The sequence below is a fragment of the Cyprinodon tularosa genome, unplaced genomic scaffold (assembly GCF_016077235.1).
Source record: "Cyprinodon tularosa strain WSP-4 unplaced genomic scaffold, ASM1607723v1 ctg631, whole genome shotgun sequence".
Classification (NCBI taxonomy): domain Eukaryota; kingdom Metazoa; phylum Chordata; class Actinopteri; order Cyprinodontiformes; family Cyprinodontidae; genus Cyprinodon; species Cyprinodon tularosa.
In genome coordinates this window covers 341009-364336 of record NW_024039376.1, presented here as the reverse complement: position 1 = coordinate 364336, position 23328 = coordinate 341009, and the positions used below count along the sequence as shown (strand labels likewise).

The window sequence follows — 23328 nt, the reverse complement described above, 5'->3', positions numbered from 1 at the left end:
TTTACCAGAATTAATTAATTGCATCGTTTTCTTATAGGAAGCTGAAAATAAAATACTGTTAGCTGACACACAAAGTATAAAAGTTGGTCTCCAGTTATGCAGATGACCTTTAGTTTTACCTTTCTATGTTTAGCATTTCCCAGGGAGGTCCGCCCCTTCCAAATAAACATCTGGAAGCAATTTAACTGTGATTCATGTATTCATTACCAATTGGCTGGTTTGAAAAAGGCACTTTATTTCTGGGCTACTGGCTTTTCTGTTGTCAATACTCTAAGCTATACGCATTGGTGCTGCTTTAAAATGATATGGTTAAAGAAGGACACATTTAGCTCAGCATATGGCCCACATGTATTAGTCCTGCATTATCATTGATTAATTCCTGTTCAGATTAAGGTAATTACTGTAAAACATACAAGCATTTTCTTGTCTGACTTGATAAAGCATGTAAATCCGTTCAATTCTTCAATATTTCTTTATTTAAGTTTTGCTGTTTGTCTTTATAAATTTTTTTTAAACTGTTTCTAAAGTGTTAATAAATAAAAATTGATCTCAAACTCATGTTCCCATTGAGGTGTTTTTTATTCATTAATTGTCTATCGTGTGTGGCTATTTTTTAGCATCTACATTTGTAATAAAAGACCAATTAGAAACAATACTCAGATGTTGGCTGTGGCTTTTAAATATCCTGAAACCAAGACTAATTGGACCCGGACACATTTTTCTGTTTCTGTTATTGTCTGGTTCTGATTAACCTATATTCACTTCTATTCAATTCTGTCTATTTATTTATATAGCGCCAATTTACAACATATGTCATCTCAAGGCACTTTACAGAGACAGTTCAACCACATTATACAGTGAGATTGATTCAAAGGAAAACCAGCTGATTCCAACGACGCTTCATTGCTTAACCCAGGTCCTAAAATCAGTCTGGGGGCCAGTTGTGGCCCCACTGTGGATTTAGGCTGGTATTTCCAGAACCAAAATGTTTTACTAAGATTTTCACTCCAACTGGTCTAAGCAACAAGAATTGAGGAAGAACTTGATCTCAGATGTGTTGAGTTAAAGTTTGGCTCATCATGACTTGTTGGGCATCAGCAGGTCGGCTTTTGATCAGAAACCACTTCTCCATTTATGGGAGAGCAGCAGAAACAATGGGTGATCTCACTTGTTGTGAAACAGTTTTGCCTTCCAGAAAACCACCTGATCTACAGTAAAAAGAAAGTATTTTACTTTCTTTCTGGTAAATGAAGGGACTTACCAGGATCTCTGCCACAGACAAAAGGATCTGTTATAAAATTTCATGTTAGACACATTTTTAACCTCAACATGTTCTTCACTCCAACGTCAACTTTGCTCTCTGCACAATGCCTGAGCGAGGAGTGTTTGCATAGAAGTCGTACTTTATTCCCACAATAAACCAGATTCTTTCTCAAGGTTTATTCATAACATGTTAATCTTTAACCAAAGTGTCTGTAATTTGTTTTGACATTAACAACTTTCCATTATTATAAGTAACAGGGAACGAACGCTTCCTAGATCAGAACAGGGCTGATTACCGTGAGGGCCGTATGATGAACTGTTCTCTCTTTGCAAAGATAAGATAAAGTGCTGACTGAGTGAAATCAATTGATCTCTGTTTATTTAACTGGGGTGAATAGTTGAATACTTTTTTCCCACAACACTCTCCAACTGTCTGAGCTGTGTTGCTTCTGCTCTGTGTTGGATTACAAAGCTGGTCTAACAATGAACTGAACCATTTGCTTCGTCGTCTCTGTCTGAACAACCATTAACCAAATGTTAGTTTACGATCATTATGTCCAATAAACCCACTGACTGTAACACCAAACATAGAACCAATCAGAACCTTAAGGCTGGAAATCACAGGAGTTTTAGGCCTCCTTGTTAACTGGGGATGTTTCAGATTTTTATTTTCTTTATTTTTACCAGCAGAGCTCCTCCGGTTGTCTCTTGATAATCTTAGAGTTAGAGAAATGGAAGCAGAACCTTTAATCTGCACCACAGGAGAAATAATGAGGCTCTGCAGGTTGACCATCTGCTTTATAGAACTGCTACATGTAGACACACTGGTTTCAATCTACATGAAAAAGACAGACTTTAGATTCAGAGCAAATTTGAAGCAGGACGTTAGAGTGAAGAACATGCTGAGGTAAAAATGTGTCTGGGATGAAATCCTTTTGTCTGTGGCAGAGATCCTGGTAAGTCCCTTCATTTACCAGGAAGTAAGAAAAATATTTTCTCTTTACTGCAGATCAGGTGATTTTCTGGAAGGCAGCAGGAAGTGGGAATTGTTGAAACACCCCCAGTGAGTCAACCTGGACCCTAATCTGTCTTTGGTCTCCTTAGATAATTTATCCTGTAACACCGCAGGAATGTTAAAGAGTTATGATAATCATTTAAACTAATATTTGCAAGTTAAATAAAGCTTAGATGAATAAAAATCTCTTCTATGCACTGAATCATTTGGTTTAAAGTAAAGAGATTAAACTTTCCCTCATCTTTAATTCTACTTTTGATTCACTAAAATCGGAAATATTAATTAAATAATTAAACAACATTAAAAGGTGAACAAAGAGAATCAAAAATGGGAAGCTAACGGGTTTAAAGAATTAAACAAATGAAGTAGATTAAATAGGATCTGGTCTATTTGGGTCCGAAGTTCTGCTTCAGTAAATCTAAGGGAAATTTAAAACATTCCACAATGATTAGATCAGTTAGGAGCAGGCAGAGTTATCTACACAGCGCTCTGCTGCCCCCTAGTGATAGAACAGAGTTAACTTTTGTTAAACATAACTTAAAAATAAATCCTTTATTGTCCCACAATGGGGAAATTCACTCTCTGCATTTAACTCATCTCTTTGGGGAGCAGTGGGCCGCCACTGCACGGTGCCCCAGGAGCAGTGTGGGGTTAAGGGTCTTGCTCAGGGACCCAGAGTGGCAGTGCATGGAGGTTCACCTGGAGCAACAACACTTCCGCTCTGGTCAAGAAGGCGAATCAGCGGCTTTACTTCCTCAGGCGGCTGAAGCGTGCAGGACTGGGGAGCTCAGTCCTCATCTCCTTCTACAGATGTTTGGTGGAGAGCGTGCTGTGCTCCAGCATCAGCGTTGTGGTACGGTAGCTGCTCTGCTGCAGACAGGAAAGCTCTGCAGAGAGTAGTGAAGGCTGCACAGAGGACTGTTGGAGTCAACCTCCCCACCACCACAGACATCTACACCTCCAGATGCAGGAAAAGGGCCTCCTGCATCATGAAGGACCCCACTCACCCAGCACACTCACTTTTTGTCCCGCTAGCCTCAGGCAGGAGGCTGCGGAGCATCAAATGCAGGACAACCAGACTGAGAAACAGCTTCATACCAGAAGCTGTGAGACTCTCAAACTCCTCTCAGTCTCTCTCACTGCACTGTTCCTAACAATAACTTGGTCACTTCAACCCCTAACCCCCCCAATGACACTGTATTTGCAGTTTACACTCGGACACTTTAAAATGTTGCACTGCTAAATTTATCTTCCCATGCTGCTACAATACTCATACTTCATCCAGCCTGTACATTCCTATTAATATACATTTTATTTATCTGCTTCTTGTTTTTATATACCAGTAAATATTTTTTCTATTTATATAATTTGATCTTGTAGCTAGCACAATTTGATCTTGTAGCTAGTTTTTATAATTTATTTTTTTATATTCGGATGTAACTGGGGCCGTGACTCTCAATTTCGTTCTACCTCATGTAACACGTGATGTGAATGACAATAAAGTCTCTTGAATCTCTTGAATCTTGAACTGAGCAACACTAAAAGCCAAGCATAATGTTCTAACCACTAGGCCACCACTCCCCTTAGATTAAACCACGTTTATTGCATGAAATATTATATTTGATATATTATAAATTATAAATATATTATAAAATATTTTATTTCGAGAACTCTTTTTTCTGCTGATATAAACCAGACCTTTAGGCAGCCTGTGGACCAGAACCGCTGTCAGAGTCGCTTTGGGTCAAAAACTGTGTGATGCATCAAGTCAGAGAGTCTTTGGGAGAGAAATATGATGTTTTCTCTCCATTAATAATTTCATTAAATATAAATCTTTAGAGGCTGCTCTATGGAGCAGGGTTCTCTCCGGGTACTCCGGCTTCCTCCCACAGTCCAAAAACATGACTGTTAGGTTACCCTGCGATGGATTGGCAACCTGTCCAGGGTGTACCCCGCCTCTCAACCATTAACAGCTGGAGATGGGCACCAGCACCCCTCGCAACCCCACTAGGGATTAGGATGAAGGAAAATGGATGTATTGATAAATCTTTAGGTCTAGCAGAGTTTCAGTGTTGATTCCTGACTGTAACTGTGTGGTCAATGGATTTAAGGTCACTGACTTCCTGTTTAACACTCAGAGTGGAGTCAGAAAACCTTAGTCATTATGATGAAGGTGGCTCTCACTGATTCAGTGTATGGTCTGTTTGCTCAGGGAGATTTTCCCCTTTAGTCATTCACTGTAAAAAAAAGAAAACAAGCCTCTTTTTCTTGGACTGATTAAAACATTTTATTTGTGAAAACCTAAAAAAAAAATACATTTGATTAAATAGGAGCAATTATCTAGTCTAGACGAGATAGTTATAATCATATATAAAGTATTATAATTATAAAAGTTTTAAAGTTGGTGCAATGTAGCTTATAGTTAAGTCCCCATTAGTCAGAGTCTTTTAGTTCTTAGAAAGGCTGCAGAGTCACTGATATTAAACTCAGACTGTTATTGTCGCTCCATCAAAAGAAAATAGGAAATAAATATAACGTATGATTTTTACTAAAACTTTTTTATAATACATTTTCTAAAGCGTCACTGTTTTCATTTATTAGGGAAAAAAAACTAGAATTGAAAGTTACGATAATATGACAAAGTTCAACAGAAACTATATACAGTAAATACTTTATTTCTTCACCTTAACGCTTTAAATAAAGATTTTTCTGAAGCTTTTTTTCAGCTTTTCACCTTTAAGTTTTCAGTTCTGCTAACCTCTCCTGTTTTACAGCGTGAAAGGTGAAGCCAGCAGCCGTTAATCTGAGCTGATTCATTAAAGAAACATTGACCTGCAGAGTCATCCTCACTGTTTACAGCTGGATTAGCAAACTATCAGCAGACAAAGCCTTCCTTCACTCAGGAGATGTTTGTTTTAGTCTTTCCTGTCATGGAGTGATGCTCAACTGTGACTTTGCAATGAGTGACTTTGCAAGAATAGACAGTTAGCTAACACTGATAGTGGAATAAGGCAAGGCTAATTTATCTTTATTGCACAATTCAGTACAAAGACAATGCAAAGTGCTTTACATGAATAAAATATAGGAAAATAAAACAGAATCAAAGCAAGTAGGAAAAAAAAACACTCCTTGGTTGGTTGTGGATTTATTTAAGAAATATATTAAATATATATAAATATATTTATTCTCAGTAACAAGACATTTCAGAGCGCTGCAGATAAAAAAAAGCTTAAGAAAAGGAACTCTTCTTCCATGTCGGCGAAAGAAGAGTTCCCAAACACTCCTGAACAAAAAGAATGTCCCATCATCAGAAATAAAAAGTGTCCCTGTTTTGATTTAGTTATCTGCATATTGATGCAAACTATCAAAAATATCTGATTAGAACCTTTTTAGCAGCATAAATGAGTCTGGTTTGATCAGAGGTTCCAATCCTTCAGCTTCTCTTACCTGTCCACCAGACTCTGGTCCAGAAAAATGTTCATTATTTAATTTATCTTTAGGTTTGGACTTTGACTAGGCCGTTTTAACATACTGATTGATTTTATTTCTGTTATTTTTCTGCATCATTGGGCCTCATGCAAAAACATTTTTTAATTCTTGTGCCACATCAGATTCAGCAAACACTCTTATCTTCAGTCAGTGATCATTCATGAGAAATGTAAATATACGTTACAACCCCAATAATGCCAGATAAGGGCACAGCTTCCCTCGCTTGTCAGAAAGTTTTTATTCATAGAAATAACTTTGAAGAAGACGAAGAAAATCCTTAAAGGTTTGTAGGTCGAGGTTCTGCTGACTGAAAGCAGAGCAGTAGAAATAAAGGACCAGTAGAAGCAAAGCAGTGAGGACTAAATGACAAGAGCTGTAAATGATGTGGTAATGCTGTTACAGAAGTAAAAATAAAATTAACTTAATTTTATAAATAAAAATGATCTGATCTAAAAATGACCACTAAAAACTACTGATGGAGGCAAGTGTAACATATGATGTAAATTCTTAATATAAGTTCACCGTCAACCAACATGACAGCGTTCTGCTTAACCTCCTTTTCATACAAACACATGTTTATTGCACATCTTTTAGACCATGTCTTATCTCTCTTTCTCTCTAGCAAACATAAAAAGTTAAAGGTGAAACTCTAATGTGATTCATTCAGACCTGAACATTCTGTATTGTCTGCAGAAACAAAGCCAAGCAGCTGCCATGGAGTCTGACTGTTACAGGAGCTTCAAGCAGCAAAATAATGCTGAACTTTCACCCTTTTTTTGTTCCAAATGTTTTTTTTTATAGTAGCTTGATCCCACAAAGAGCTCACTGACTGTTCTTTCTTTTGACAAATAAAAAAAAACTAATTAAATCAGAGTCTTCTGGATACTGACATGCCAGCTGAAGGTGTAGCGACCATAAGTTCTATCACTAGCCAATAAAGATGAAAGTTATAATTGCAGAGTGGTATAATATTTACTTATGTAGGCTAATAAAATTGACTAATCCTTCTCAGTAACAACAAATGAGATAATTTAATGAAAATCTAGGTTTAGATAACAACTAACTGATTGTAGAAGACTCCTACATCTAGTCTAGTGCCCTTGTAAAATATGTTTGTACCTGAGAAAAGATTAGAAATCAGGGAAAGATAGTGAATGTGACATTTTTTCCCAAATGCAACGCTTATGAATGATGCCCACTGGATCTATAGCAGATCCAGTTTGACAATCCTCTCATAAGGACTCCAGAACATTGGCATACACTGGATAAACGATCTAGAAATAAGTAAAAATCTCTTAAATTTAGTGTATTTAGCCTTAATTTGAGTAGGTAAATGAGATGATTTGCCAATGGAATAAGTATTTTTACTCTTAAAATAAGATAATATGCACTCGAAATAAGACAAAGCAATTGTGTTTTCTTATTTTAAGTGTAAATTGTCTTGTTCCATTGGCAAAATCCAAGAATAAATGTACTTATTTTAAGAAAAAATGACTTATCTAGATTTCTATTTTTTCCAGTATACAGAGGTGCTCTGCGTTGACTCTAAGGAACTGTGGCTGCAGAATGAGCCCACATCATCACCCCTCCTCCTCTGTGCATGCAGCTGGTAGGAGCTGCTCTTCTAATTGTTCTGCTATGAAGAGAAATATCTAACGTTTAACTTAAACATGTGGAGTCTTTGACTTTCGTCTTCTGAATGTTTCTCTCTGTAGGAATATGGAATTCAGATGCATTTATCGGATCAATCCTCCTGGATTGATGGGCAGCAGTGATTGCTCCTAGAACATTAATGCTGATGTCTTTTTGGTCAAACATTATGCTGAAAAGCATATTTATGGTCCAAAGCAACAGCAAACATTAATCCTGGTTTGATAGCACAGCCCTGACTCACCATTATCAGTGAATCGGTGCCTTTGATTATCAGCGCCTGCCTGCTATGTTACGACAAAAGGAAATCTGTTGAAAGGTTTTTTTTTTATTATTGTTGTTGTCATTTTTATTGTTGCACTTGAAGTGAACTCACTGGGAAATCCTCTGCAGGGAAACTCTGAACGTCTTCCAGTCAAACAGCTCCTCCCAGAGGGAGTCAACACCTGGACATCCAGTAAAACCTCCTTTACCAAACCTTCAAGTCGCAAAACAATAAAAAGCTACGTTAAGAACAATGGAAGTCCTGTAGGAGTGTCGTAAAGTTTATTAATAGATGAATGACCATTTGGGTTCATGTGAGGACATATTAAAGGAAATCCCAGCAGATTCTATCCTTAACTTATGTAAAGTCTGTTAGAAATTGGAGACTGAGACACAACAGCCTGCAAGAAACCTCCTTTTAATTTAGACACTTGCAAGTGGAGAGCTCTCAGTTACACACAGCTCTGACATATAGATCTACATGTAGATCACTTTTGCACGTAAAAGAGGTTACATTAACAGAACTTTTGCACAACACAATGGTTTCCACAGAACTGACCTGTTTCATAGTAACTGTTTTACCAATAACTGCTCTTACAAAACACCTATTTCAAACTGACTGTTCCCAGCTTCTGCACAGAAGTTTATCCAGTTAAGAAACTCTGCTACGCTTCTGCAAGGTCATCTTACACCCTGGTGACCTTCAACAAATATACTGCTTGCTTAAAAAGAAAGATAGAAGTTGAACACACAATTTTAACTTCACACTTCATTTCACCATCTGTGAATAAACTCAGACTTTTAAATTTATGACAATACCAAACATTTTCTAACATAATAATTATGATTTTATTTAATTAGACAATTAATGTTTTCAGTGCATGGATATCAGTTCATCTGCTGTGTCTCTTTCTGTTACATATTTAATCGTGAACTAACATGTTCAGAAAGTTCCCTCCTTTAGAAATGAGGTGAATCACAGGAACAACAATGAATCATCTCAAATGATGAAATCTCCACCTACTGCTCCCTTGGAGACCAACCTTTATGATTAAACAGATATCTATAATCAAAAACTTTACTGTATGGCAATACCTTAAATTAAAAGAAAATGTTAAGCAGCAGAAATTGGAGTGTTTAAACTTTTGGAACCGGTTCCAGCTGGTTAGAATAACATCTTTTCTGCTCTGAGTCAGAGGATCTATAGATCCTCCCTGTTAGAAAGAGCTGATATCCTCTTTATAAAAGTTGGACTTTATTAATGCAGGACATGTTTGATTCTAACCTTATGGATGGGTTAATAACGGCACAGAGTGTTTGATTTCCTCATGATCAGATTTATCTGTTACATCTCATTAGTTCAAACTACTTGTTTAACATAATCAGTTCATTCTGTCTCATTCTCACACATAAGATCTAAAAATCAAATAACCACCAAATAAGCAGTCAACCAGACCTCAATCTAAACATCGTAGTGCTGTTTTTTCACATTATGTTTGATAACTTTTATATTAAAAAAAGCAGGAATGACCAAAAAAACAAAAACATCATCAATAAACAAATGGAAATGTGCAAAAAGCAGACTCTGATCTGAAGCTGTGATCGTTTTGGTGCAGAAATTTTGTTGAACTCTGGGTCCAGTGATGGTGACGATTCGCAGACATTCAGCTCAGTCCAAAAAACTTAAAATGAATCCACTGGACTTTGTTTCCAAGTTTGAAGGCTTTTACAGGTTTGGTTCAAATTTCATATATTCTAAGCTATAACAAGGCTTTGTTTGGGCTTCCCTATAAAGCTTTGAACTCAACGCTAATCCAGACATTTTGAATTGAGAAAGTTTCCTGGATGGGAAGCGACACATCTTGAAACTTGAAAACAAAGTCTTGGTCAAATCCGACAAAAAAAGCTTCTAAATAAGCTGTAAACATTTCCCGACTTTTTACAGTAAACTGATTTTCTTCTAATGCTTATTGATTAATTATATTTGAAAAACAGAAATAAATTAATTTAATTTAAGATGATTTCTCATCTTCTATAGTTGATAATCCCCTTTTCAGAAATCGCTGTTTGATTTAGCAGAACAGGAATCACCTATCAGGGTCACATCTTCAGCAGGTTGGGTCCTGTTTTTCTTTTTTTTTACGATCATCATGTAAAAACGTCCTTTTAAGATAATGATAAGGCTTTGAAGGACAGTGACCATTTAAAGTCCTTTTCCTGTGACCTAACTGATGTCCCTCTGGTCTCAGTAAGGACAGTTTCTATAGCAACCAGGTCAGGATGCTCTGACTCTGTCTTGGGTCCTTTTTCCTTTTTTCTTTGAGTATCTCTTCTTGCTTTGATGAAATTGTACTGAGAGCCAACAAGACGTTCAGAGGTCATCAGTTCAGATGTTTTGGACTCGGACATCTTCTAATGTTGCTGTCTTACGGGAAGATCAGGTGTCCTCTGACATGAAGGAGTGGCTATTTATGTGTCACCAAACCCAGAGCTGTAAGACTGACGTTAGAACAAGTAACAGACCAACAGAAGGTCCAACAGATCCACCCCGGTTCCTGAAAGCATCACCCCAGGTCCTGCTGATGACATCTAAGGAGGAGAATCAGATGTTAATCTGGAGAAATCAACAGAGACTCATCATCTTAGAGAAACACCAACATCTGATCTGAGATGATTCATTCCAGCATCAGTCAAGAAGCTCCTGGAAGTTCGGATCCAAAAAGACTCACCTGGATGAAGACGAGGAGCTACATCCAGGGTGATGATGCTGATGGGCTCAGACTCCAGGTTAGCTCTCTTCCTGATCTTATTTACTGCCTGGAAAACTCGACACTCATACGTTCCTCTGTCCTCACTCCTCACGTTGGTCAGAATCAAAGATATGTCTCCATTCTTCATCTGACGGTCCTGTAGGTCCACCCGGTCCCTGAAAGATGGATGCTGGTAGGAGGGGACCGTCTGCTCGTCTCTGAACAGAAACACGTATTCTGGGTCCAGATCAGTTCTGGTCCACTCTACAGCGAGGACGGGTCTGCCGTCAGGAGCTCGGCATGGCAGAAGGATGTTCTGCCCAGGTTCTACTGAGAGGAGCTTCTGATCTGCAGAGAAAACAACACCAATAAGAACTGGTAGAGAACATTAGAGTTACACGGTTCTTGAATAAAACATCCAAAGGTATAGTGGAGAATTCTCTTTTTCCAGGGGAATCATCAAAATAAGTGGTCCTTCTAATTGTCAATCATTTTGGTGATAAGGTCGTCACTTAACGGGCACGAGGAGAAATGGCCTTGTGCACGCTCTTGCACGCCTTTAAAAGCTGTTGCCTCTCGGGAGCAGGTACAGGGCTGTGCATGTGCATCCCTCTTTTGAAAAGACCTAAATGTGCATGTGTGTTAGAATAATTGTATATAAATGTATCTGTGTAGTGTTATCATGCATAAAGCTGTGTGCTATGTGCATGTTTTCGCAGCCACCTTTTCTGAAGTATACTTTGATTTGTGAACTTTTGGAGAGGTTGTGGTTGATTTACGAGCAGCACTCAACCTGCTAAACTTTGGTGAACAGCTTCAACAGCTTAAACTTTGACTGAACCCTGAGATTTATAGGATGTTTACTGAGACTGCAAGTCTGAATTTTTCATGTTGTTTCTGATCTCTAGAGCAGTCTCACTGTTGTAACAAGGGACCCCTGATTTCTAATAAATAGCGAGCAGAATGCTGGGACTGCAGAGTGAGGTGGAGATTTGTAAACTCTGCAGTCTCCTTCTTGCTCTCCTCGCGAGTTAAACTAAATTAATTGTCTCTGTGCCTTCTTTCTTTCCCTGCATGTATGTATGATGTTTTAGGTGCTTAGACCTGACAATGTGTCTCCTCAAAAATTCACGAAAATCCTCCACTATACCCTTAAACCTGGATGATTTGATCCGTCACCAACATTTGATCCAGTTAACACAGGGAGATTTTCCAGGTGGTGAGGAAATGAATTAGTCCCAGACCACTACACCATCTCTACCATGCTTAACTGTTGATATAATTGTCTATATTTTAATCTCTCAGCTATTTAAATCGCCTCCTAAAAGGTCTGCCTCTCTCATATATTATGATTATCATTAAGATCTTCCTGGTTTCTGGTAAATTTGAGAGGATCTGTTTTGTTCTCATGGGTCAGCATTGGTTCCAGCCTTAGAACTCTCCCACTGAGGATGTTTTTGTCCAGACTAATATTTTTTTAATTGTTAAATCTTGACCTTTGACCTCATGTAAGACAGTGATGCCTGCAGGACCTCAGATATTCTTCTGTGCTGAAGCTCTTGGAGCTTTTCATTCTGTTGGGAAGGTGAGGCATGTTTCGTCCTGGTGTGGATCATTGTTTTCATAGTTTCCATGTTGAAGTCTGATCATTTAAGGCTGATACTAGTTAAATCCAGTTCAACTAAAAATACTTTTTTTAATCCCAGTGACTCTGTATCTTCTTTTCTTTTTCCTCTTGGACAGTTTATTGCTTTTTGATATTTCAGCTTTTCATAGATTTTATGGTTAAATCATTTATTATCCACAGATCATGTAAAAAGCAGCTTTTGGTTCAACTTTCTGAAAGACAAATCATCATTTGAATCTTGTTTTGATTTAGTTGGGTCATTTTTATCCCATGATAAAATTAGCCTGATGACCTAAAACTTAACTGGAACCAAAAGCAAAAACAGAAGCCATCTTTAAGAGTATTAGCACTTTTCACTGAGTTAAACCTCTGGTTCATTCAGATCATCTATGATCATCTATTTTTTTATTAATTAATTTTAAATCTGTTACCTTTTAAGATGTGAAAGTCTGTAAGCATTTGTTATGATGTTACCAGAATAAAGTCTTAAAATTGAGAAAAAAAATGTTGATAATAAAGAATAAAGAGGAAGTGTTATGTGAAGTCTATTAAAAAGCCGTCTTCCCTCAGCCTCCGTAAATATGCTGAATCAGGCTGAGGAGGCAGTTTGCTTCACCTTAGAACAATGGGAGCTTTGTTCTCAACAAAAATACATCTTATCATAAGATTATGAATTAACTCTCATATATTTTGGATTAATGGCAAAGCTGTGGAAGTCAGTGTAAATAGAGACAAAAATATACTGATTCTCTCTTAATCTGAGCCAACCAACCTGACAGAGCAAAAACTCTCATAACGCAGGTCTTTTTTACTTTTTAATTTTCACTGTCCTCTGCTTCATAACAAAAACTTACATTCTGCTGTGAAATAATAACTCTGTCCTCCACAATATTAAAACTTAGGTTAGTAGCAATATGTACTTATCACTAATGTTTGTGAAGTAATGCTCAATTTGTTGTAAAAAATGTATAAAACCTGAAATATAAAGTAAACATTTCTACATTTAGAGTGAATCTAACTGGTAACAATGAGTCTCTCCCTCTCTGCTCCCATTCAGAGTAATGAACACCTAAAAGTTATTTATTAACCGCTAATAAATCGGATGAAGAAATGTTTGCTCATTGTAATCCAGGGCATTTTTTAAAGGTTGGAACCTGATTTATGTACACATACTTGAGACATTTAACTCTTGCTTTAGGTGCAACTGGTTTCCTTGCTTTTAGTAAGTTAACTTTGTGTCAACTTCAACAGATGAGCAAACAGTGGGTGGTGCAGTTTGTAGCAATGTTTCTGATGTAATAGTAAAGTCTACAAAGAAAGCTTTAGTGAGTACAACAAAAAGTTCACTTTACTTATTGTTGTAAGTACAACCATTTTCATGCTATTATGAAGAGGGGGGAAAAAGATTATCTCAGGGGGTCCATAGACATGAAAATAATGTTTTTCTTAATACTTAATTGGAGTTCTTTTTTGTTAAAGAATGTAAAAATTGTTTAGTTTTAACTTGAAGTCTGCAACATTACTATTGGCCTCTTCTTGAGAGCTTCTGATCAATAACTGTTACCTTGCAAGCAAGATGAATTGAATTTTGCAAACTCTGTTAAATTAGATCTTCCAGGAGCCTGCAGATACGTTTGGCCTCAATAGAGAAATGTTTCAGACCAATGAAATGGAGGGATGGGTTTGACCTCAACACCTGAGGTGGAAGGCAGAAGCAAAACAAACATGGCTGCACCGGTGTCAACTTAAAAAAAGACTCTATTTCTATTTGGAAAAACAGTAAAACGACGCACGTGGCTGCTCAGTGGGTAGCACTGCTGCCTTGCAGTGAGAAGGTTGTGGCTTTGATTCCCGGCCTGGGGTCTATCTGCATGAAGTTTGCCTGAGCGTGCGAGGTTGGTCCGGCTTCCTACCACAAAAACATGACTAGGTGTGAGTGTTGTTTGTCTTGTTTGTCTCTGTGTTGCCCTGTGATGGAGTGCCGACCTGTCAAGGGTGAACCCCGCCTCTTGCCCGTAGACAGTTGGAGATAGGCACCCGAACCCCTCACGACCCCCACTCGGGATAAAGCATGTCAGAAAATGGATAGATTGATGGATGGAGTAAAACTAAGTTGTTTTTTTTGCAATTGTGGATGAGATTTTTTTGCATTCCTCCTGACTAGATTTGTTAAGATATGAAACAAATCAACCTGCTATTGCTGCTTCTAATTGGCTAAAATGCTGACATGGGAGCCAGGTAGGGTTGGGAATGGATAAGATTCACTAATCGATTCTGTGAAACGATTCGATTACTTACCGATTCTCTAATCGATTCCGTTTAATAAAAAAAGCATTACTGTACAATAAACTCATCTCCTCCTGATTGAAATAAATGAGCGTTACCTTTCTTTGGCTCCCTGAAATAGGGAGCAACTTTGTAGCATCATTTTGTTACATCCATTGCAATAGCTAGAGTCATGTAATAATTCCAGCTACCAGTAGTTCTTATTAAACATGCTAGCAATGAAAGGCTGGATTAACGAGAAAGGCACACTCCCTTAATAACCCCAAAGACAGGTAGGAAATGGGTTTATTTCCAGAAATGGCATCTGATTTACTAGGAACCACATTAAGCGCAGCCAGTGATAGAAAACGAGCTTTCCATGTTGGTTGTAACTTTAGCTTCTTTCCAGAAGCATCAAAAACAAGGCAATCGTTAAACTGTATGCCATGTTGTGTGCGCAGGTGTTTCTGCATGGATATGTTTCCTCTCGCAGATATAATTGCCTCTTTGAAATGATTGCAAAGCGCCTTGTTGCAATCGTGCTCTTCCTTAAAATGAAGCCAAACTTTCGATCGGTTTACCCCGATGGGACGCCATTTTTTTGTTTTGCTTTTCTAGACTTATGCCTGGTCACGTCGTGTTTTCTTACTGAATGTCGTGTGCGTAATTTGCTGCCCAGAGCGGCTCTGGTGCTGCCTGGAACCGTAAAGAGAATCGTTAAGCGAACTGCCAAACGGTGCCATGGAATTGGAACGCACAGAACCGGTTCTGAACAGGAACCAGTATTTGATTCCCATCCATAGAGGCAGGTAACTAATCGGCTCAAAGAAGCCAAGTTAGAATAAAAGCTCAACAATCAAAAAACCTGAAGCGTTCATTATTGGGTCCAGGAGCCAATCAGCCTCTTGGATTTGTTTTATTTGCTTTGATTTAGAATCTAAAATTAAAATTTGCATATGTTGGTGTGTGAATCTGTTTATTAAAGGTTGATTAAATATACCTAAAATACAGAGAAGCTTATAAAGTGCTGCAACAGTACAGACAATTAACCATTTTACCAAACGAGCCAAAATTAGCTTTTTGCAACTTTTTTCGTGATTTTAATTTCTTGTCTAATTAACTATTTACAGTCACTATCTCCTTTTTTTTACTTTATGAACAAGATACATGTATTACAAAGGTTACTTTTATTTATGTTACACTTTGCGTTTGTTTTTTTGTTTTTTGTTTTTTGTTTTTACTTTTATTTAAATCAATTTTGCACTGTTAACGTCTTATGTATTTAAGTAAATTTGATCTAAATCAATGAACATTTAATTCTGTGATTTCTTTGTGTAATTTTTACATCTCTGCATAGCAACAAGTAGTGATCTGGTGCTTTAACAGGTCAAATGTCCAGAGGGGGGGGGGTTCAAACAGATTCCAGGGGGTTTCAGTTCCCCTGCAGCTCCTCCATTGTTTTCAATAAATCACCTGTAGAGGGTTTCTAGTTGTGTTTTTCTATCTCCCTATCTTATACAGTATCTCACAGTTTGCTCCTAAATGATTCCAATAAATTATTGCCAGCTGATAACAAAGCTAGAGTGATAAGATCAGTAATAACAGGAATAGATTGATGAGAAACTTACTTTCAGAGACAGACGAGCAGAAGACGGTTTTCATCAGCAAAAAGTGATAAAATCACAGCATCAGGCATCATTGTGAACTCTGAAAGCTGCTGCTACAGATATAATCTAAATAGAAAATCCTCTAAATCTGTGAAACTAAGAAGATCCTCATGTTTTAGCTCACTGTTAAGTAAGGCATGTGTGCCGATTCCTCCTTTGTTCTCCCAGGATGACTAACAGCTCTACAGTACAGTGAGTCCTTCCCTGAGAGGAAGCTGGTTTTTACTTGATCATGACTAAACACTATGACTCCTCCTTTGCTATAAACTGCTGTTCCCCATTTTTAGGAATCTATTTCATATAAAACTGCCAGTTTCTACCAACTGGCATCATTTTTGACTGGCTGTGAACAAAACCAATGAGCAGAAAGAAAGTTTTTTGCATATTTCAAACTAGACTTAGCGAGATTTTATTTTGTAATTTTGTACACATAACTGTATACAAAAAGAAATTTCGTTTAGTACAGCTCTCTAGAGTTTTTTTTTTTTTTAAGTGCAAAATAGATGTAAACATACAACTGTATAGTTACAGTTACAACATTTCAGGGTGTTGTATATATACACTCTGAGGAACTAAAATTAATAAAAACAACAAAATATGTGAGAAATTAAATTGAAAAGCATTTAATGCAAACTATACACATATATAATTAATTAGTTGTTTTAATGTCTTATGTTTTGCAGATTTTAGAACAAAACAAACAGAAAAAAAAAGTTTTTCCTATTTTTGTGCCAATATTAAAGAAAGTTGGTTTATGAACACAGCCTCTGCTGCTTCTGTTAAGGGAAAAAAATAATATATTTTCACCTTTAATATATAATAATAAAACCCTCCTCATCAGGGAGATATAATCATGATTAGATTCACAACACCCCCCTCTAGTGGTAAGATGTCATACACCATGTACAAAGACGCAAGCAAATGTTTTTTTGTTTTCTTTTTTCCCCCTAAAAAAAATAAATTATTTGTAAATCAACAATTAATCAGTGATGTGTCTGAGTAAAACTGGATGATGGATTTAAGATTTATATTTGTGCAAATAAGTTTTTAAAAGTTCAAACAAGGAAGCAGGAAAAAGAAGTGAGCTGCATTGATGCAGAGTGGGAGGGTTCAGAGCATCAACAGTCACTCAGACAATCATTAAGACCACAGAAGAAGGAAATGTCTCTGCAGGGTCTGCTCTGTGAGTAGGAACTCGGTTCAAACTTTACCTTTTTTATTCTTTTACTTTCTGATTGGATTTTATCTAAGGAAGCAGAAACAGGTTTAAACTCCAGCTAGGTCAGGATTAACAGTGAGAGAAAAGCAGCAGATTATACCATGATCCATTAATACCATTATATTAATCTTAATAACTACATGAAAATGTGATCATATGTTTATAATTTTCTATTAACAGCATTTAAAATAAGTTTTCTAGTTTCTAATTAGGATAAAAACTCAACCAGTTTGTTTCATCTTACTACCCTTAATACTGTTATGAACTTTCTTATCTAAAGAAATCCATTTATTGTCTTAATTGTAGTATAAATTCACCAAGTCTGAATCCCCAGAATAGCACAGTAGTGTCCCAGGGGTCATAGAGGGACATGTAGGGCAGCAGCAGCCTGACATGGATCCATGCGCTCCCAAATTCTGACACGACCATCTGAACATTGGAGCTTAGATGGAAATTAATTTGACTATTTAAGGTTGCTCCATTATTCTATTGTCCAGTTTTAATTAGCATTTGGACATTATAAGTTAATTTTCTTGTTCTTTTCTGAGAGTAGTAGTGGTGATTAGCTGCTGTGGCCCAAATTACCTCAAGGTTCCACTTCAGAGATGATGTTCATCCTTCTGTGGTTGCAACCAGATGTTATATGACTTATTGTTTTATCCTGAACCAGTCTGTCCATTGTGCTCTGATCAAGAACACCAGAACCCATTACTGTCCACAATGCTGCTGCTCCGTGTTCTTAGTAGACAGTTTTGTGTGATCATCATTAAAACCAATCAACATGTTCAGAAATATTGAACAGTCTGTGCCATGTCTAATGTTCAAACTCCTCCTGATGTCCTATTTGAAATTCAGCTAAAAGGCATTTGAGTTAAACATGAATGTTGTTAAAATAATGTTGGTGTATGAAACATATTGATTCAAAATCAAAACATAGTTCAAACAGTTGAAGTGGATTTGTTTTTGTTTCATGACCATTATTTCAACACTGATTAGATTTGCACTCCCATCTAGATCTGTAAAGTTCCAGGTTGTTTTCTAACCAAATAAGTGAGAAGAATATTCTTAATATGATTAGATTGAAGTGTTATGTTTTGTGGTGGTTTGCAGTTAAAATGGTGGTTTAATCTCACGCATTCAATGCATGCGACATCTTTGCTTGTGCATCTGAACAAGGCAGCAGATCTAACAGACTGTTGCTAACAGAACATTTTGGCTAGCAAATTTCGTAATACTTATGGTTAAGTAATTGATTACCTTACCAGCAGAACATTTTACCATAAAAGTCATTGAAGAGTAACCAGAGAAATGTTAGTGGTAAAAAAAAAAATAGCTGCAGATTTCTCAGCAACAAAAACATCATAATTTATCTAATATGCATCAATCATTCTGCTTTTAGACAAAGGGAGAATTTCAAAAAAGAACAGAAAGGTATGTAATAAAATCGGTTAAACTGCTGCCACGCTGATGGCTGTCTAGATACGGCATTGGGGCCTGGTTGGGAGCTGCCTCTTTCCTGGTTGCTGTCAGGTTGGGCCTGCGCCTCCTGGCACTATGGGGTCTCTACTAGGGGGTGATGCACCCCCAGGTATCAGACTTGTAGGCTGATGTCCCATGGCTATAATGAAAAGGTCCAATGGTCTCGCTGCCACAGCCCCATGGAACCTCGGTACTATGGCTTCTGAGGTCAGGCTCCTCAGGGACTTTGCCCCTTTGGGATTTGGCTCCTCGGGGGCCGGGCTCTAGGTGCTCTCCTTAGCCTTTCCGTAGTGGCTGCAGTGCTCCATATGGCCCTACTTGTGTCCCAGTGATAGGGTTGCCTTTGGATATCTTTCGTGTTTTCATCCTGGGCCCTTTCGGGCGACTCTGGGGCCGCTCACACCTGCTATTGAGCATATTTTACTTTTCAAGAAGCTTTCTAAATCCTTATAAGCATGCTCATGCATACATACCACAGGAGTTTGGTTTCAAGTGTTCACGGGTACGTGCTAATACTAAATACTAAGCTGCAGCTATGGCAGCATATTTTGCTCCTTGTCAGAACAACAATTGGGCCTGACTGTTCTTTGTGTAGACCAGACCTGAAGAGTTTCCCACCTGCTTTATCAGGCAGGTTCACAAAACCCTGTGTTCAATCTGAATGGCACGCAGGAAGAACAAACTCACTACGTTCAGGTCCTTGTTAATTGTAGGCAAGATGCAGTCTGATTTGGCCAGTGAACATAGACGCTTCAATGGAGGGGTTTTGGTGGGTATGGCATAGCCTTAGCTGAAAACCGGCTTGTGTCTATCCTTTCAAGGCCCAAGAGCCACAGGCAAGAGACAGTTGAATGGAGTTGGCTGCTTAAGGACACTCAGTTGCAGGGATGTGATATCAGGGCTAAATCTGTTGGTCTTCGAACTCTTCTGGCCCTTGGCTGCACCTAGAAATCCTGTTCATAGCAGGTAGCCCTGCCAGAGTCTAAAATGTACCAGGAACATGTCTGACATAATGCTGGCAATGCAGAACAAACTCTCACTTGGCTTGTTCAGCAACCTGATGGTGCCTTGTAAAGGGCCCCTGAATCCGTACTCCTGTATCGGCAGGAAAGACATAATTTAACCTCCAGGTCCACAAACCACATGTGGAATGATTGGGTAAATTTCCATTAAACCCTCTACCACCATGCAGATAGTGCAAAGCTGGTCCACTGTTCCACTACCAGGACAAAAAGTACTCTGCTCCTGAAGCTGAGGTTTGACAACCAACCAGACTTTACTCCCTAGCACCCTGGTATGGGCCCTCCTATGAAGGCCAAGAAGTGTGATCTAGTCCAACACTCCCGGCCTGCCAGTCCAGAGGCACTGTCCCCAAACTTCACCAGATGTTTAAGAGGTGTGTCAGCCATGACAGCCTGACAACATCCAGAGATCTAAGGTTCTCATGGTGGATCTCATCCACCCCTGAACCCTTGTCAATATGGAGTTAGGGGTTTGATGTTTTAAATGGATATTAAATTTAAGTTATAATTGTTCAGCAGAAGTGTGTTTTACTTTACATTATTTGTTTTTTTGATGAATAACTGTTGTTCTATTTGTTGTTTTCAAAAAAAGTACCAAAATCTAAAGGACTTTCATGATCCATTGATGGATGGGGGAATGGGCCTTTCTTTCACCTCTAACCCAGCATGTTTTTAAAAAATTCAGTTTATGATAGCAGATTATACTTTACATTACTAACTCCATGGCATAAGCACTGGTCAATGAGAGCTTTAACCTGTTTGGTAATCTTCTATTCTTCACCAGATGTCTGTTTTCTCTGCAGTTCTCAACTCTCTGTTGTGGAGTCTAACAAATCAAGGTTAGTGCATTTTGTTTGGGATTAAAACTTTGACAAATTTCTACAGAATATATATGCTTTGATATAGAACCTCACAAAATTAAGTCATTGGCCAAAACAAAAAAATGGAAATGTTACCTACAGAGTAACAGTAAGATATAAATGTTCCATTAGCCCTGAAACTTAGATTATATGTAACAATATATAATAACAAAAATAAAGCCTTATTCCTTTTAATTCATAATTCCCCCTAGCTGCTCTGACTGTGAGTCCCAGCAGATCCCAGTTCTTTCAGTTAGAGTCTGTGTCTCTGAGCTGTGAGGAGAACAACAGCTCTGCTGGATGGACTGTATGGAGGAACACAACCAGAGAAACCAGGACTCAGTGTGGAAAGGAATGGGGGAGACGAGCTGGATCTACCTGTAACATCAGCTTGATGTTCCTGTTGGATACTGGAGTTTACTGGTGTTGGTCCAGAGAGGGAGCAGCCAGCAGCAGCATCCAGCTCACTGTCACTGGTAAGATCAGACTGTGGAGTTAGTGTTGATGAAGCTGTGTGGAAATGGATGAAATGCTGTAGTTTGTCTCTGTGTTGAGGTGGATCAGTGATCCTGCAGAGTCCTGTCCTCCCTGTGATGGAGGGAGATGACGTCACTCTGAGCTGTCTAACAAAGACCACTCCCTCCAACCTCCCAGCTGCTTTCTATAAAGATGGCTCCCTCATCAGGACTGAGCCCAAAGGTCACATGACCCTCCACCATGTGACCAGCTCTGATGAAGGCCTCTACAGGTGTAACATCAGTGGTCATGGAGAGTCTCCATCCAGCTGGATCTCTGTTGAAGGTCAGCAGCTTCTCTCTCTGCTTCAACCTTCATAATGAGACAAAAACTAAACTAATATGTTTGGTTTATTTTAGGGAAAGCCACCACCACTCCTACACCTCCACTCTACTCTTCTATTAGTCCTACATCGTCTCTTTCTGCCATTATCTTCCCTAGCCTTGCAGCTGTGCTCTTTGTACTTATGCTGCTGTTACTGGTTATAGTGGTGAGACGACAAATCCAGAGGAAACATGAAGGTAAAATATTCCTTCATGGAAGGATTCTCACTTCTCTTCATTATTATGAACGTTTTTCTGTCTTGATTCAAATGCAGTAACTGATTCTTTATGTTTACTGTAGATCCTGCAGGTGATATTTTGTATAGTGTGGTCAGCGTTTTCCATGGTCGACAACAACCTGTGAGCTGCAGTGGATGTATGTAATATTTGATATTTTATCTTCATAAGGTTCAGCCACTGTATCAAATCAGACTAAAGTTCAAACATTATTTTATTAGATGAGTTTTAGTCTTTTCTTCATAATATAAAGAACGTTTATTCTTCTTCTATTTTTTCCTGGATGAAGCTTTCAGTATTTTAACATTGTTTGTGTCCAGAAATACATGTTTAAGATAACAATTTAAAAATAATAATAATGCATCTTTTCTCCTGATCTGTTTGTTTTACAGATCGTCAATCTGAACCAGAAGTCATCTACTCCTCACCGAGATAGTTCGCTAATCAAACCACATATGTCCAGCTGATGGTCCAACCAGTGCAACACATTATGTAAACAGTGGCTAAACAAGACTTTGATCCTTTTAATGCTTTAATCTGTTTAAGTCTATGTCATGATGTATATATATATATATACTTAGATAAAAATACAAGAGTCAGAAAAAAGAAGCTTCAGATTGAAAAAAAAACAGTGAGAAGTCATCAGTCTACAGGAAGTTTAACCAGGCCAAAGATTTCCCAACAGGAAGAAGAGAAGAGAGGCTGTTCTATTTTCTAGACATGAGAAGGTCGACCTGTCTGAGTTGAAACACAAGGGTTTAGTCACCAAACCATCCATCCATCCATCCATCCATCCATCCATCCATCCATCCATCCATCCATCCATCCATCCATCCATCCATCCAGTTCAATCAGTTCCAACATAGTGCCAAATCACAAGTCATTTCAAGGAGCTTTATTAGGAGGATATTTCTCTCCATGATGCTGTCATAGCCAAAAAGGATGATGAAAAGGGGTCCCTATGTCCTCCAGCACTCTAAGGCTATAGCAGCATAACTATAGAGATAGCTCAGGATAACCTGAGCCACTCTAACTAGAAGCTTTATCAAAAAGGAAAGTTTTAAGCCTAGCCTTAAAAGTAGACAGGGTGTCTACCTCACGGACTAAAACTGGTAGTTGGTTCCACAGGAGAGGAGCCTGAGAACTAAAAGATCTGCCTCCCATTCTACTTTTAGAAATTCTAGGAACCACTAGTAAACCTGCAGATTGAGAGCGAAGTGCTCTGTTAGGAACATACATGTAATGTATTGTCTCAAGACTTGACATCCACATCCAACATCTAACTGGGCATGGGAACTCCACAGGGATGTATCCTCAGTCCTGTGCAATTGTTGTGCTGATTATAAACACAGTAGGATTTCTGTCAGTGACCCAGACCCCAACTGACAGATTGTTGCGCAAGTCTCATGTGTGGTTGTTATTGGAACAATTGTGTGAATGATGTCACCCACTTCTGTGTTGTTGTCCTTGTCAACAGCACACCACACCCACAGGTTAACGGTAACCAAACTTTGATCTTCTGATGACATTTCCTGTTTAAATGTCTGTTAAAGAGGGGAAGTTTTCAGTTTTCTGTGTATAGGTATGAATCATCTTGTACATTTTAACGTATTGTTTTGCTAGGTAAATAATTAAAAAAAATTCAACCAGAGTGATCATGACATTTTTCCAGCTCAAACTCC

The 23328-nt window shown here is 38.2% G+C and overlaps 2 protein-coding genes across 2 annotated transcripts; one reads left to right on the top strand and one right to left on the bottom strand.

Annotated features, from left to right (window-relative positions):
• Positions 1-9813: 9813 nt before the first annotated feature.
• LOC119798639 (programmed cell death 1 ligand 1-like) lies at positions 9814-16194 on the bottom strand. Its single transcript, XM_038308192.1, has 3 exons — positions 15952-16194; positions 10411-10779; positions 9814-10270 (listed from the first exon to the last, which is right to left on the bottom strand). The coding sequence occupies exons 1-3, from the start codon at positions 15983-15985 to the stop codon at positions 10158-10160; spliced, it is 516 nt and encodes a 171-aa protein (XP_038164120.1). The 5' UTR covers positions 15986-16194; the 3' UTR covers positions 9814-10157.
• Positions 16195-17137: 943 nt separating this feature from the next.
• Positions 17138-22153, top strand: LOC119798630 (low affinity immunoglobulin gamma Fc region receptor II-like). Its single transcript, XM_038308184.1, has 7 exons — positions 17138-17173; positions 20514-20549; positions 20783-21046; positions 21126-21371; positions 21446-21607; positions 21711-21785; positions 22039-22153. Exons 1-7 carry the CDS (start codon positions 17152-17154, stop codon positions 22080-22082), a joined length of 849 nt encoding a protein of 282 aa, XP_038164112.1. The 5' UTR covers positions 17138-17151; the 3' UTR covers positions 22083-22153.
• Positions 22154-23328: the final 1175 nt, after the last annotated feature.

Coding starts and splice junctions, on each gene's coding strand:
- LOC119798630 (XM_038308184.1), top strand. CDS start 17,152: ATGTCTCTGCAGGGTCTGCTCT. Junction 21,047..21,125: donor CATCCAGCTCACTGTCACTG/GTAAGATCAGAC, acceptor CTCTGTGTTGAG/GTGGATCAGTGATCCTGCAG. Junction 21,372..21,445: donor CAGCTGGATCTCTGTTGAAG/GTCAGCAGCTTC, acceptor GGTTTATTTTAG/GGAAAGCCACCACCACTCCT.
- LOC119798639 (XM_038308192.1), bottom strand. CDS start 15,985: ATGAAAACCGTCTTCTGCTCGTCTGTCTCTGAAA. Junction 10,780..15,951: donor CTGCTCGTCTGTCTCTGAAA/GTAAGTTTCTCA, acceptor TTTTCTCTGCAG/ATCAGAAGCTCCTCTCAGTA. Junction 10,271..10,410: donor AGCTCCTCGTCTTCATCCAG/GTGAGTCTTTTT, acceptor TCTCCTCCTTAG/ATGTCATCAGCAGGACCTGG.